This window comes from Canis lupus, chromosome 9 (genome assembly GCF_003254725.2).
Source record: "Canis lupus dingo isolate Sandy chromosome 9, ASM325472v2, whole genome shotgun sequence".
NCBI classification, from domain to species: Eukaryota; Metazoa; Chordata; class Mammalia; order Carnivora; family Canidae; genus Canis; species Canis lupus.
In genome coordinates this window covers 44,043,797-44,060,277 of record NC_064251.1, presented here as the reverse complement: position 1 = coordinate 44,060,277, position 16,481 = coordinate 44,043,797, and the positions used below count along the sequence as shown (strand labels likewise).

The 16,481-nt window shown below is 43.0% G+C and overlaps 2 protein-coding genes across 3 annotated transcripts in view; one reads left to right on the top strand and one right to left on the bottom strand.

Annotated features, from left to right (window-relative positions):
- Positions 1-6,703, bottom strand: part of SUPT6H (SPT6 homolog, histone chaperone and transcription elongation factor) — a 37,017-nt gene extending 30,314 nt beyond the window's left edge. Inside the window, exon 1 of one of the 2 annotated variants that reach the window (XM_025476380.3) lies at positions 6,299-6,703. The gene's annotated coding sequence lies outside the window, so the exon portion shown is untranslated. The remainder of the gene's footprint in view (positions 1-6,298) is intronic. The other variant, XM_025476381.3, reaches the window with a different exon arrangement.
- A 3-nt stretch (positions 6,704-6,706) lies between these two features.
- SDF2 (stromal cell derived factor 2) lies at positions 6,707-16,201 on the top strand. Its single transcript, XM_025476390.3, has 3 exons — positions 6,707-6,920; positions 11,186-11,382; positions 15,307-16,201. The coding sequence occupies exons 1-3, from the start codon at positions 6,770-6,772 to the stop codon at positions 15,592-15,594; spliced, it is 636 nt and encodes a 211-aa protein (XP_025332175.1). The 5' UTR covers positions 6,707-6,769; the 3' UTR covers positions 15,595-16,201.
- The last annotated feature ends 280 nt before the right edge of the window (positions 16,202-16,481 follow it).

Here is a 16,481-nt window from a genome sequence, read left to right as displayed (position 1 = left end):
AATAGAGTATATGCTGTGCTATAGCGGGGAATGCTTCCAATCTAGCTCACTGCCAAGACTTTCAGTTAAAAGAGGTGTGCCAGAAGCAAGCCTGACTTGCTGCAACTTGCAGGAGCTAGATGTGCGGAGGGCGCTGCAGCAGCACTGCAGGCTGAGGCTGGCAAGTAGCAACTATTCCAGAACAAAAATACTAATTAGCATATGATTATTATTATTATTAACATATGATATGGGATGAACCCAGCGGAGTTTAAATTTCTTATTTAGTACTTATGCTCCTGAATTTTCCCTATATTCAGACCATAAGTTAAATTTACTACTGAAATAGGTCTAGAAGGAGCAGGGATTAGTGAAAGGAAGTTTCTCCAGGCAGAAGGAAAGCTGCAGTACAAGATGTGGCTCAAAGGGAGAGGGTGGTGGTTACCATGACATTCTCTGGAAGGGGAATGGAGCTGGGATCAGATTGCCACAGGGAGGCCCCTGGTGGTCCCTCCTTTTGAACAAGATGATGTAGGAGGCAATTAAAAGGAGACCAGAGCAAAACAAGATGTCTGTTAATTCTCTCCACTGCCAGCTTCAATTAACATTTACTCTTATGTGCGTGCGTGTGTGTGTGTATATGTGTATATATATATATATATATATACATATACACGCATATAGAATTAAGGTCTGTGCTAAAAGTTAGGTATATAAAAAAGAGTAAAATATGCTTTTTACTTTGATAGAGTTCAAAAGCTATCTCAAAAAACTTATAAATGAAGTTATGACAAAGCATAATGAATGTTGTATTATAGTTATATACCAGGACTGAGAGCAATATAAGGAGAGAAAGGTCAGAGAATGCCTCAGAAAAGGTGATGCCTAAATTGAGAAGAGTTAAGCAGATAACCTGGAAATAGCAACATGAGCAAAGTCTTAGGTCTGAACGGGCCTAGCGGTATAGGGAACAGACCCACAAGTCTGGTGTGGAGTTTCTTTTTTTTTTTTTTTTTTTTTTTTTTTATTTATTTATGATAGTCACACAACAGAAAGAGAGAGAGAGAGAGAGGCAGAGACACAGGCAGAGGGTGAAGCAGGCTCCATGCACCGGGAGCCCGATGTGGGATTCGATCCCGGGTCTCCAGGATCGCGCCCTGGCCCAAAGGCAGGCGCCAAACCGCTGCGCCACCCAGGGATCCCCTGGTGTGGAGTTTCAACGAGAAGATATTCTGTATTTTATGAGCAAAAGCCCAGGGCTATTCCAAAAGTGTTCAGAAATGACAATCCAATGTGGAATCCAAAAACCTGAAAGTTTAATACGTGAAGTATTCAGAATCTACTTTAGACAAGTTTTTATTTATTTTTAAGATTTTATTTATTCATGAGAGACACAGAGAGGCAGAGACACAGGCAGAGGGAGAAGCAGGCTCCTTGAGGGGAGCCCGTGGGACTTGATCCCAGGACCCCAGGACCACACCACGAGCTGAAGGCAGACGCTCAACCACTGACCCACCTAGGCGTCCCCTAGACAAGTTTTTATTTTTATTTTTTTATTTTTATTATTTTTATTTTTTTTTAATTTATTTATGATAGTCACAGAGAGAGAAAGGGAGAGAGGCAGAGACATAGCCAGAGGGAGAAGCAGGCTCCATGCACCGGGAGCCCGACGTGGGATTCGATCCCGGGTCTCCAGGATCGCGCCCTGGGCCAAAGGCAGGCGCCAAACCGCTGCACCACCCAGGGATCCCTAGACAAGTTTTTAAACTTTAGTACTACTCCTTAAGAAAAATCCTAATCAAACCAAATCAAGATGTTAAAATAAAAAGTTAGGGGGTGCCTGGCTGGCTCAGTCAGTAAAGCATGCAACTCTACTCCTCACCCCAGGGTTGTGAGTTCAAGTCCCATGTTGGGTATAGAGATTACTTGAAAAATATACAGAAAAAGTTACTCTACCTATCGTCATTTTAATGTGCACACCACATTTATAGGAAATAACAATCTTATGATTTTTTAAATAACAGTATAAAAAACATTATTGTTGACGATGACTTACATAAGTAATTATTTAAAAATATGAGTTATCTCTTTTCTTTCCACGTTTCCTTGCAGAATAAGGAAAGGACAAAAGAGGAGCAGAAACTGAAATACGTAACCAGAGTCAAAATCCCTGCAACACAGGGAGGGAATAAGTTACTGAGTTTTCTGCCACACACACTGGGGAATATATAGTTCCTGCCCTAGCACAGGGGTCATCAAACCACAGAGGGCCAGATCTGCCACTGTAGCACAAAATCTAACACTGATGATATGTAAATGAATGGGAGTGGCCTATTTAGCCAAGGAGCTTTAGTTTACTGACCCCTGATCTAGAACTAAAGGAGTAATTGAAAGAACTGATGATCAAGGTACCATGGGAGCCTGTAAGAGTGGACTCCAATCCGGTTTTGAGGAAGTGACTTTATTTTTATTTATTGATTTATTTTTAAAGATTTTATTTATTTATTCATGAGAGACACAGAGAGAGAGGCAGAGACACAGGCAGAGGGAGAAGCAGGTTCCGTGCAGGGAACCTGATGTGGGACTCAATCCCGGGACTGCAGGATTATGCCCTGGGCCGAAGGCAGGCGCCAAACCGCTGAGCCATCCAGGGATCCCCGAGGAAGTGACTTTAAATAAAGATTGTAAGATTGTGGAGGAATTAGCCAAGGAACTGGCTTCTTTGGTGGTCATGTGAGGAGTAGTGGTATTGGAGAAGAGTACTTCCAGCAGAAGCCTCAGGATATGCTGTAGCAGGGACAGTGAGAGCCAGTTTGACTAGAGAGAGGGAGAAAGGTTCATAATGAGTTGGAGTGAAGCTCTAAGGATCTTGATAGGGTAAGTTAAAGATTTTGGACCCTAAAAGGTGCTGGGAAGCGCCTGTAGGGCTTTATTTTATTTTATTTTTTAAAGATTTTATTTATTCATGAGAGACACACACAGAGAGAGGCAGAGACAACCAGGCTCCATGTAGGGAGCCTGATGTGGGAACCTGATCCTGGGACTCCAGGATCATGCCCCAGGCCGAAGGCAGGTGCTCAAGAGCTGAGCCACCCAGGCGTCCTCCCTGCAGGGTTTTAAACAGAACTGACTTAGTTTACTTGGTAATTCAGCAAAGATTTATTTAATAAGTGCTTACTACATGTCAAGCATGTAGAAAACAAAAGTCCTTGTTCCTAGAATACTTGTATTCTGGTGTAAGAGACAAACCACAAACAAAATAAACCTTGGTGTAATTACGAGGAAGGAAATAAATACCCTCATCTCTGAGAGGGTGAGTTTAGGCTGATGTCAACAATGAGTAGGATGTGGTATCAAGAGCCAGAGGAAGGGATCCCTGGGTGGCGCAGCGGTTTGGCGCCTGCCTTTGGCCTAGGGCGTGATCCTGGAGACCCGGGATCGAGTCCCACGTCGGGCTCCCGGTGCATGGAGCCTGCTTCTCCCTCTGCCTGTGTCTCTGCCTCTGCCTCTCTCTCTCTCTCTGTGTGTGTGTGTGACTATCATAAATAAATAAAAAATTAAAAAAAAAAAAAAAAAAGAGCCAAAGGAAGAGATTCCTAGTAGAAAAGGTGGGCAAGAACTTGGCATATGGTAGGCAATGTCCCAAGGACAATGTGACCAGAGAATGGTGAAGGCAGTAGAGTTGCAGAAGGAGGGGCCTGTTTAAGTGGAGGCTCTGAAGGCCATGGAAAACCACTGGAGTGTTTAAAGCAAGGTGATATGATTAGACTGACCAGCTACCTGCAAAATGAACTGCAGTGGGATCTGGATGGAAACAGGAAAAACTGAGGATACCACTGTTGTAGGCAAAAGATGATGGTGGTTTGGAATAGGATAGAAGCAGAGATGGAGAACAGAAAACAGATTAGAAATATATTTTGGGGGCAGCCCCTGTGGCACAGCATTTAGCGCCGCCTGCAGCCTAGGGCATGATCCTGGAGACACTGGATCGAGTCCCACGTCGGGCTCCCTGCATGGAGCCTGCTTCTCCCTCTGCCTGTGTCTCTGCCTCTCTCTCTCTCTGTGTCTCTATGAATAAATAAATAAAAAATCTTAAAAAAAAAATGAAATATATTTTGGAAGAAGTGACAGGACTTACCAAAAGACTTCGGGAGAAGGATAGCAAGGGAAAAGAATCCCAGAGGATTCTCAGAGGTCTGGCCTTGGTACCATGTGGACGAGAGTACTAGTGAGACAGTACAAACCAGGTTTGGAATGATGCAAAAACTAAAATGTTCTTTTTGAGGGATGCCTGGTGGCTCAATGGCTGAACGTCTGCCTTTGACTCAGGGCGTGATCCCGGGGTCCGGGATTGAGTCCCGCATCAGGCTCCTGCAGGGAGCCTGCTTCTCCCTCTGCCTGTATCTCTGCCTCCCTCTCTCTCTGTCTCTCATGAATAAGTAAATAAAATCTTTAAAAGAAAAAAGTTAAAATGTTATTTTTATTATGATGTTAGGTTTGGGATGTCTGAGAGACATCCAAATGGAGCTATTAAACAGGCATTCTGTGTATGGATTCTTGAATATAGAAAAGGCTGGCTAGAGATTTGAACTTGACAGGTGCCAGCTTTCAGATGGTAATTAAAGCCATGAAACTGGATCACCTAAAGGAAGTAGGCAGAGAGCCCAAGATTAAACTCTGAAGGAAATTCAACACTTAGAAACTAGGTAGATAGCAAAAATGCCTAGCAAAGGAGACTGAGAAGGAGCAACCAGAGAAATGGAGACAATTCAGTAGTGAAGTGTCAATGAAACCAAGAGAAGAAAGCTGCAAGACAAGAGTAAACTGTGTTGCATATTTCAGGGATTGAGGAAAGAACAAAGTATCCATGATATTTAGCAATACAGAAATCACTGGTAACCTTGACCAGAAAAATTTCAACCAAGTGGTTATAAGAGATACCAGACTAGTAGAGTCCGAAGAATGAATAAAATTCAAGAAAGTTGACACACAGAGAAATCTGACTTTGAAGGGAAATCAAAAAAGTAGGAGGATAGTTGGAGGGGGATAAGGGGGATGCCAGAACATAATGTGTATGTCATGGCAACGTAGGACTGGGTGACTGATTTTACTGGAGAATAATAGGAAGAATCCAAGGACTTTACACAGGGTCCTGATCACAGTGCCACTTACTGAGATCAAGAACTTAAGACCAAGGGCAAATTTACTTGCCTCCAAAGACCGTTTCCAGTATAGCCCCTTCTTGTGAAGGGCTACTGAGGGACAACTGTGAAACGTGACTGAGCCTCTCTAGACTGCACCACTTCTAAACGTGATTAACCTCTAAATGAGATTTAAACCTCTTAGGGAGTAACTATGCTTATCTTATCTTGTAGCCATACAAGCCAGCTAAAGAAGAATGTATTTGTACTGGCTGAAGGGACACAAGTGATAGAAAAGGGATCTAAATTCAGAGGATAAGGAAACAATCACACTTTTGTAATCAATACACTTTAGAACCAGTCACTTCCAAATAAACAGTGCAAGTAGGCGTTTTTTTCTCTCGAAGAAATTAATCAAATTCAAAACTGTTTACACTCTCTATGTTCGTTAATAGCAGCGGTGTAACTCAATACTCCCTTGCTACTTCTGATATTACAGTGAATTTCCATGGACATATTATCAGAGAGCTTAGGCCTCCTCTTAAAGAAAAATAAGTATCACTTCTTGAAACCACCAAAAGGAACGAACTGCTCCAGCAAGGGACTGCCTGGAGAGAAAGGCAGAAACTGGAAGAAAATGAAGCTTTGACTTAATAGCCTATTCTGATGTTTGTGGTAGGCGACTGATGGAGGCAACCATCTATAAAAAGTTCTAATCTTATTTTTAACAATACCGAAAAAGATGGTATTTGGCATCGCCCTGTAGCCTGATGGCCGAGCTGCTGTAAGATCCGTAGATTTAACACCACCAGAACAAAAAAATTCGGTCACCTGATCCTGACTCAGAAGCCCCAAGTCCTTCCATTCCCAATCCTTTGGCGTGGCCCAATTTTCACAAGCTCTCGGGAGAAGGACGGAATCCCAGGAAGCTTGTTGATACAACAGGGCACCCAATTCACGGGTTTCGGGTAGCACAGGGTTAGGAAAAGCTCTGAGACTCTAGGCAACTACTCTGGTTTCCTTCTCCTTTCCCCCTCATAGAGCAGAGAAGGCCCGGAGGGCCCCCTTCTTCCCGCATACGGCTCCCCAGTACCTCTTCTCTTACGGGACCAGGCCCTAGGAGCCTGGTTCCTCACCTGACCGGTTTAGAGGAACACGCTTTCCAGTTCGAACTTTACCTGCCTGAAGCCGCCGCTACTCCGGTGCGCTAAGCCCCCACCGAGGAAAATGGAGTCGTCGAACCGAGACTGGGAAAGGATAGTACGGACCCACCGCACGGCCCCTCCGCCGCCACCGCCGCCGCTGCTGCGTCAACGTGCTACGTCACTTCCGGCTCCCTGTCACTGGGAGTGGGCGGGCTCTTTCTTGCTCTCTCTTCTCTCACCCGGCTCTCGGGGCTTCGTTTGGGAGGACGCGAATACTTGCCGTAGCGGTTCAGGAAGGTAAGTGTCACAGAGACTTGGGAACAGAGCTTCGGGATCGGAAACGTCAGGCCTCGCGGCTTCCTCAGGCCGCTCTAGCCAAAGGAACCATAAAGACTAGACGAGGGCTTTCTCATTTCCTCCTCTCTGTGGTTCCGTCCGCAGCTTCCGGTTCCGGGGAGGGGCCGAGTTTTCTCCGAAGATTAGGGGCTGTGCGCTACAGCTAGGATGGCTGTGGTGTCGCTACTGTTGTTGGGAGGTTTGTGGAATGCTGTGGGGGCGTCCAATCTGGCTGTCGTTACATGCGGCTCTGTGGTGAAGCTACTCAATACGCGCCACAACGTGCGATTGCACTCACACGACGTGCGCTATGGGTCAGGTACTGCTGCCCGGGTTCGGGTGGGCTGGGAAGGCCTGGTAGGCTCCGGAGGGGGCGGAGCCAAGAGAAGATCTGAGGGGTGTGGTTTGGGAAGGTTAGAGGAGCTCGGGGGAGATTCCTGAGGTCTAGAGGCGGAGAATTGGGCGTAGTACCAGCTTCTATCCGGTGAGCTACGTATCGGGCACATTACACATGTACTTTTTAGGATTTATAACATTCCTACGAGGAGGAGACGATTGTTATCCTCATTTTACAGATGAGAAAACAAACTCAAATCGCATGCTCAGAGCCTTGCAGCTAGTGAATGACAGAGGCGGGGTTCGAACCAAATCTGTCCAGTTTCAAACCCTGCTTTCAGCTACTCCAGGGTGGCACTACTCAGTGCGGGAGAGACAGACATGTAGAAAATTACAGTAAGTGCTGTACCAAAGAAGTCTTGAACTCCAAGACCTCACTCTTTGTATCTTTCTATTCTAGCTGTTCTGCATCTTAAACTCGCTCTTCAACTCTTTCTCTGGCCTCTTTTTATTCAAACTTTACCCTACTTGTAAGAATTTTAAGCACTCATTGGAATTTGAGAGGAAACCGCTTAGAGGGCTTTATAACATAGGAAATTAAAATGCTTGGTTTGTGGGTTCATTTATAATTTAGCAGTTTGTTGACCCGTTCATTCATTCAGTGTAGGTTTAATAAACTCTTATGTCCCTAATATTGTTCTAGACACAGGAGATACAATAGTGAGCCAGTTAGCAAGTTACAGGAAAACAACTGACAAAAAAGAGAAAAGTTAGTGAGGATACGCAATGCATCTAGGATCATTGCTAGATTTCTATCTTAGATGACTGATGATGCTATTAGCTAAGAGAGCATGGGGGCTAGTCTGTGGTTTATGATTCTCAAAACATGTCTGACCAGTTAGACTAGGAAAGGAACTGAGTTGTTGTCCTTGGGATGTCTTATAATCCTAGCAGCCATTCAGTGAACACCTGCTGTGTGTCTAGCTTGTTACTTTTTAACTTGATCTAGTTTCCTAGTTTGATTCTACTAAATCAGTGTGGGAGAGAGGTCTGACAATAGGAATCTGTAGATTTGAAAACTTCTTCCGGTGCTTGTAATGGGCAGCTAGATTTGAGAACCAGATTCGGTCTGGAGCTCAAAAGAGATCTGTGCTGAGCCTGAGGTAGAGTTAAGTACAACATCATTGTACTGGGGGTGGGGGGAATTGAAGATGTGGGTAGAGTACCTGCGATTGCCCAGAATGAACTGTGGTTCTCAATCTGGTGTCAATTTGAATCACTTGAAAAACCTGTTGAAGCATGTATAAATGCTTTTGTCCTGATCTCCGATCAGTAAGTATTTAAGGGGCACCTGGGTGGATCAGTGGGTTGAGTATCTACCTGCAGCTCAGGTCATGATCCTGGGGTCCTGGGATCGAGCCCCGCATCAGGCTGACTGCAGGGAGTCTGCTTCTCCCTCTGCTCATTCTCTCTCTCTCTCTCTCTCTAGCAAATAAAATCTTAAAAAAAAAAAAATATATATGTATAGAGTGGATAAGGACTGAACTCTGAGTGATCCCAATGTTTAAGGGTGGGAGAGGAGTCTACAGCCATACCACTCTGAATGCAGTCCCATCTGCTGTCTGATCTCTGAATCATGGGGAGAGGAAGTCAAGGGTTGAATAAAACTGAAAAAATAGAAGACGCAAAGTATGGACTATAATTTAATGATACATGATAATAACCCAGGACCAAGTGAGCTGTAAGGCAATAACCAAGAAGTAAGGAAGGAGGCTTGGTTTGCCTCTTTTTTTTTTTTTTTTAAAAGATGTAACAAACTTATTGTGAGCTGAGTGGAAGAGGCAATAGAGAGAAGCTGGTAGGTTGGCTACAGACGTTCACCCATATAATTGTGGTGCAAGGTGTAATGTGTTAAGTGTGAAAGGTGTCATTAAAAGGCTGTCAGGTGAGGCCAGGCTGACTGAAGGCAAAGCTAGGAAGAACAGGAGAGAGTAACAGGGCAGCCCCGGTGGCGCAGCAGTTTAGCGCCGCCTGCAGCCCGGGGTTTGATCCTGGGGACCCTGGATCAAGTCCCACGTCGGGCTCCCTGCATGGAGCCTGCTTCTCCCTCTCCCTCTCCCTCTGCCTGTGCCTCTGCCTCTCTCTCTCTCTCTCTCTCTCTCTCTCTGTGTCTCTATGGATAAATAAATAAAATCTTAAAAAAAAAAAAGAGAGTAACAAGGAAAGTGTCAAGTGCCTTTATTTATTTTTTTAGATTTTATTTATTGATTCATGAGAGACACCGGCACCCTGCAGGGAACCTGGTAAGGGACTCGATCCCAGACCCTGGGATCATGACCTGACCCAAAGGCAGACACTCAGCCACTGAACTACCCAGGAGCCCCTGTCAAGTGCCTTTAAAGAATTGAGTAGTAGATGAAGGTTTAGGGAATAGAATATCCCCAGAGTTTATATGAGAGAGTAGTCTTTCTGATATAACGACAGAAAGTAAAGCTTTGTGGGAGTTCTAGAGTTGGGCTATCTATGTTCAAACCCCAGCGCTGTCTCTTGGTGCTGTGTGACCATGGGTGTACTATTCAGCTTTTCTGACATTCCAGTGTAAATTGGGGATGATAATAATAATACCTACTTTAGAGAATATATACATGTATCAAATAAGAATATTCAGGCAAAAGGTTTGGATTGGTATCTCACATTTAGAAAGTGCTCAGTACACATTAGCTGACTACTACCAATTATTATTTGTATATTTTCCTTTTTAAGCCTGTAGCTATGTGTTTAACTTGGTGCCTTTTTTTTTTTCTTTTTTTTAAGATTTATTCATTCATGAGAGAGAGAGAGAGAGGCAGAGACACAGGCAGAGGGAGAAGCAGGCTCCATGCAGGGAGCCTGATGCGGGACTTGATCCTGGGACTCCAGGATCATGCCCTGGGCCAAAGGCAGGCGCTAAACTGCTGAGCTACCTCGGCTGCCCTAACTTGGTGCCTTTTAACCTGAAGAATTGTACCTCTTTAAGCAGTATTAACCAAATTTAGAGGACTTACAAATACTTTTTTTTTTTTAAGATTTTATTTATTTTTTCATGAGACAGAGAGAGAGGCAGGCAGACAGAGACACAGGGAGAGGAAGAAGCAGGCTCCATGCAGGAGCCTGATGCAGGACTCGATCCCGGGACTCCAGGACCATGCCCTGGGCTGGAGGCAGGTGCTAAACCACTGAGCCACCCAGGGATCCCCATAAATACCCCTCCTTTTTTTAAAGATTTATTTATTTATTTATTCATGAGACACACAGAGAAAGGCAGAGACATAGGCAGAGGGAGAAGCAGGCTCCATACAGGGATCCTGATGTGGGACTCAATCCCAGGACCCTGGGATCGCACCCTGAGCTGAAGGCAGACACTCAACCGCTGAGCCACCCAAATGTCCCCTTATAAATACTTTTATAACCTATTGATAGATAACTTATGGGGAATTCAGGACCTGCAGTGATTAATTGCTTGGATTAAAGTTGACAGCAAAAGCAAAAGCTGGTCTCCTTTTTATTGTGAAATGTGACAAGGTTTTGATTGTAATACATAGTAAGCATTGAATAATATTAAACAGACTTCTATTTATTTATTTATTATTTTTTAAATTTTTATTTATTTATGATAGTCACACAGAGAGAGAGAGAGAGAGAGGCAGAGACACAGGCAGAGGGAGAAGCAGGCTCCATGCACCCGGAGCCCGACGTGGGATTCGATCCCGGGTCTCCAGGATCGCGCCCTGGGCCAAAGGCAGGCGCTAAACAGCTGCGCCACCCAGGGATCCCTAAACATACTTCTATTATGTGATTAAACACCTGGCATATACCAGGGGCTATCCAGGTTATTGTATATAGGTGACTAATAGTTGTGTTTCAAAAAAAAATGGATATAAGTTAATTTATTTAGTGCCCTTTGATGCAAATTCTTAGTTTTCTGATATGCTACAGTCTTAAGTATAATTTATCGGAAAATAATGATGTTTATGTATTATTGTAATAACATATATTTAAGTATGTGTACTATATGAAATATAAACATTATTTTTCACTTATATTTAAATGCTGTAGATGAAAAAATTTCAAGCATAGAGTTTCCTCTCTCCACTCCTTCAAACCTGTTTTATGACACAGGACGCATTATTGGCCTTAGAAAAGAGAGGGATTAGGTTGAGCTCACTCTCCTTTCTTTACCTTTTTTTTTTTTTTTTTTTTGAACTGCAGGTAGTGGGCAGCAGTCAGTGACAGGTGTAACCTCTGTGGATGACAGCAATAGTTACTGGAGGATACGGGGGAAAACAGCTACAGTGTGTGAGAGAGGAACCCCCATCAGATGTGGCCAGCCCATCCGGCTGACACATGTCAACACTGGCCGAAACCTTCATAGTCACCACTTCACCTCACCTCTCTCTGGAAACCAGGTGAGATGGCATCCTGTGGATCATTGATGCCCTGTGCATAACTCAGTTGAGTTATCTAATATTTTGGTTTTAGCCCTTTCTTTTCAAGGTGTAGATACTCTTTTTTGTGTGTGCAGACCTGGAGAATGCCTTTGTCTCATAAGTGTGAAGGAAATTGTTTCTGGTCAAAATAGACTTTACATCTAGATGAAATCAAGAAATGAGGAAAGACAAAAGGTATGTGTTAGCATATCATAAGTCATCTTGATAAATTCTGCAGTAAAGAAACCCAATGTTGACATAGGAAAAGATGTTCAACATCACTAATCATCAGGGAAATGCAAATCAATACCATAGTAAGATATTACCTTATACCTTACAGAATGGCTACAATCAAAAAACAAGAAATAACAAGTGTTGGCAAAGATGTGGAAAAAAGGGAACCCTTGAGCACTGTTGGTAGGAATGTAAATTGGTGCAGCCACTGTGAAAAACAGTATGGAGGTTCCTCAAAAAATTAAAAATGGAAATATATGATCCAATAATTCTAGTACTAAGTATTAGAGAAAATGAAAACACGAATTTGGAAAGATAAACGCACCACTATGTTTATTGCAGCATTATTTAAAATCACCAAGATATGGAAACAACCTAAGTGTACATCAGTAGATTAATGGGTGAGGGAAATATGGTGTATACATATATATGCAACAGAATATTACTCAGCTATAAAAAAATAATGAGATCTTGCCATTTGTGACAACATGGATGGACCTAGAAGGTACTAGGCTAAGTGAAATAAGTCAGACAAATACTGTATGACTTCATTTATATATGGAATCTAAGAAAACAAATGAACAGCAAAAAGCAGAATCAGACCTATTAGAGAACAAATTGATGGTTGTCAGAGAGGAACGGATTGGGGAGATGGGCAGAATGGATGAAGGGGAATGGGAGATAACAGGCTTCTAGCTATGGAATGAAGAAGTCACAGGGATAAAAGGTACAGCATAGGGATGTAGTTGGTGATAATTGTAAAAGCATTGTGTAGTGACCAGTGGTAGCTATACTTGCGGTGAACATAGCATAATGTATAGACATGTTGAATCACAATGTTGTACACCTGAAACTGCTAGAACAATGTGTGTCAACTATACTTGTAATAAACGTTTTCTAAATTTTGAATAAAAATTATTATTTTAGGGACGCCTGGGTGGCTCAGTGGTTGAGCATTTGCCTTTGGCTCAGGGCATGATCCCAGAGTTCCAGGATCAAGTCCCACATCGGGCTCCCTGCATGGAGCCTGCTTCTCCCTCTGCCTATGTCTCTGCCTCTGTGTCTCTCCTGAATCAATAAATAAAAGATTTAAAAAGAGGGGATCCCTGTGTGGCTCAGCAGTTTTGCGCCTGCCTTTGGCCCAGGGTGCGCTCCTGGGGTCCCGGGATCGAGTCCCGCGTCGGGCTCCTGGCATGGCGCCTGCTTCTCCCTCTGCCTGTCTGTCTCTCTCTCTATCATAAAATAAAAATAAATCTTTAAATAAAAAAATAAAAATAAAGATTTAAAAAGATTATTATTTTAAATGATGCCAACTAACCACATTAGGAAAATGAATTAAGTATTATCCCACTTTTTTAATTTAAAAAAAATTTCTTTTTTCTAAAGATGTTATTCATGAGAGAAACAGAGAAAGAGGCAGAGACATAGGCCCAGGGAGAAGCAGGCTCCTTGCAGGGAGCCCGATGTGGGACTTGATCCCCAGACCCCAGGATCACGCCCTGAGCTGAAGGCAGATGCTCAACCGCTGAGCCACCCAGGCATCCCTTAATTTTTATTTTTTAATTAATTAAAAAAAAATAAGCTCAATGCCTAATGTGGGGTTTGAACTCAGCACCTCGAGATCAATAATCACATACTCTACCTACTGAGCCAGCCAGGCCTCCCAATATTATGCCATTTTTTTTTTAAGCCTTGAGGTTTTAGGAGATAGCCCTTAATGACTGCTTCCCTCCCACCCCCACTTTGCACGTGGTTTTTCCTATTAGCATCTTATGTTAGTATGGTAAATTTTCTTCAGTTTATAAAGCAGTATTCATACATTGTTATCAGCTAAATTCCATAGTTTATTTTGATTTCCTAATTTTTACCTACTGTACTTTTTCTGTTCCAGGAGCACATCCAGGATATCATATTACATTTAGTTGTCATGTCTCCTCAGGCTTCTTTTAGGTGTAACAGTTTCTCAAACTCTTCTTTTTGATGACCTCGACGGTTTTGAGGAATGCTGGTCAAGTATATTATAGGGTGCTCCTCTCTGGATTTGTCTGATGTTTTTGTTACGATTAGATCAGACTTAACAAAGGTTTTTGGAGGATACCTGGGTGGCTCAGTCGGTTAAGCATCTGCCTTTGGCTCAGGTCATGATCCCAGGGTCCTGGGATCCAGCCCTACATACGGCTCCCTGCTCAGCAGGGAGTCTGCTTCTCCCCGTCTGTCTGCCTCTCCCCTAGTTTGTGCTCTCTCTCTTGCTCAAAAAAATAAAAATAGGGCAGCCCCCATGCGCAGCGTCCTGGGGACCCTGGATCGAGTCCCAAGTCAGGCTCCCTGCAGGGAGCCTGCTTCTCCCTCTGCCTGTGCCTCTGCCCCCCTTTCTCCCTCTCTGTTTCTATGAATAAATAAATAAAATCTTTACCAAAAAAAGAATTAATAAAAAAATAAAAATATCTTTATTTTATTATTATTATTATTTTTTAAAGATTTATTTATTTATTCATTCAGAGAGAGCGAAGAGAGAGACAGAGACACAGGCAGAGGGAGAAGCAGGCTCCATGCAGGAAGCCCGATGTGGGACTCGATCCTGGGTCTCCAGGATCACACCCCGGGCTGCAGGCGGCGCTAAACCGCTGTGCCACCAGGGCTACCCCTATTTTATTATTTTTTAAGATTTTATTTATTTATTCACGAGAAACACTTGGAGAGGCAGAGACATAGGCAGAGGGAAAAGCAGGCTCCCTGCAGGGAGCCTGATGTGGGACTCGGTCCCAGGACCCCGGGATCATGACCTGAGCCAAAGGCAGATGCTCAACCACTGAGCCACCCAGGTACCCAATAAAAATATCTTTAAAATTATATAGTTTATATAGCTTAGCGTGTATTTATTTATTTCTGAAATACTCCATAACTTTTTTATTGCAGTAGAAACTGAATATTTGGCCTTAAGGGTAATGGGATTAAAAGACAAGTGGAAGGACTCTGCTATTATTTATTCTGTTACTTCATTTAGTTTTCAAAATTATTGTAAAGGTGATACTGTCATCAGTTTTTAGAGGAGAAAATTAAGGAATTACACGGAGTGGAGATTCAAGATCTGCCAGTCTCCACAGTCCATTCCCCCTTTCAATTTGTGTTGCTCACCGGGTCTCTTAAAATATAAAGAGGCAGAAATATTTAAAGTCAAATAGCAAGAGTAAGACTGTAAGAGAAGATATAAGGCAAATACAGGATTACTTGCAAACTTAGTATTTGGAACATAATCCTAGGGCAACTGATTTCATGTCCTTTGTGTCTTTTTATCTTTTTCCACAGTTTGTTTATTATTTTAAAAGTTTTCCCCCAGTTTATTTTTATTTTATTTTTTTAAAAGCTGACTTTTTTCTTTTTTAAAATATTTTATTTATTTGTTTATTCATGTGATACACAGAGAGGCAGAGAGATAGACAGAGGGAGCAGCAGGCTTCTCGCGGGGAGCCCAGTGCACAACTCGATCCCAGGACCAGGATCATGCCCTGAGCCAAAGACAGATGCTCAACTGCTGAGCCACCCAGGCATCCTTCCCCCAGTTTATTTTTAAATACTGGAAAGCCTCTTATTTTTCTTCCTAGTTTTTCCCTCTCCTTTCCAAGCCTATGTGTCAGTCATGCTAATATTGCTACCATTTGTGTCTTTCAGGAAGTGAGTGCTTTTGGTGAGGAAGGTGAAGGTGATTATCTGGATGACTGGACTGTGCTCTGTAATGGGCCCTACTGGGTGAGGGATGGTGAGGTGCGGTTCAAGCACTCTTCCACTGAAGTTCTGCTGTCCGTCACAGGAGAACAATATGGTCGACCTATTAGTGGGCAAAAGGAGGTACATGGCATGGCCCAGCCAAGCCAGAACAACTACTGGAAAGCCATGGAAGGCATCTTCATGAAGCCCAGTGAGTTGTTAAAGGCAGAAGCTCATCACGCAGAGCTATGAGCCTGGAAGCTGTAAGCCACTGTTACCACACAGTGTTCATGACATCTGCTGCTGCTCCACCTTGGGATCCCTGCCACAGGTTCCCTGGGCAGTGGCCATGTCCCCACTGAGATGAAGATGCGTGACAGAAAACAGTGGCTGTGTTTGGAAGCTTTAGCCCTTCACACTTGAATTGGTGGTTCTTCCAGACTTTCGGTCAGTTCTTTTTGAGTACCGGACTTGCTGGTGAAGGAGCAGATGTTTTTATTCATATTGATAAAACAGAAACTAAGGGAGATACCTCTCTTCGTTGGGAAATTTTTACTCTTCAGAAGCTTGGCATCATGGATTATCAATGTGTGACTTTTACTCTTTCTCCAAAGTGATAAAGAATTTCATTATTAGTCACCAATGTTGTCATTTATTAAGTGTGCTGTTTTATAATCTGATTGGCCTTGGAGTCCTACACAAGTCACTGCTATCACTAGAGATGCTGGGAGCCTTACTTGCATCCAGATTTTTCTTCTGTTTTCACTTTTCTCCTAGCACTTCACTTTTACTAGATTTTGGCTAATTATGGCCAAAGACCCTGAAGGAATACAGCTTAATAAATAGCCAATGAAATGTTTTTTGGATTTGTTAACTGCAGTTGAGAAAAAGGTGTAGGGGTAGAAAGAGGAACCAATATTCACTGTCTGCTAAATACTAGATGCTGTATTATATATATAGATCTTACCTCCTTTAATCTTCACAGATACAGGGTCAATTTTACAGTAAAATAATACAGATTTTACAATACAGAACATAGAGGTTGAGTAACTGCCTGGATTCTTAAAGCTAGTAAATAAGAATAGGAATCTAGCTGTGTCTGGCTCACATTCTTTTTACTACACTGCAATTGTGTTTTG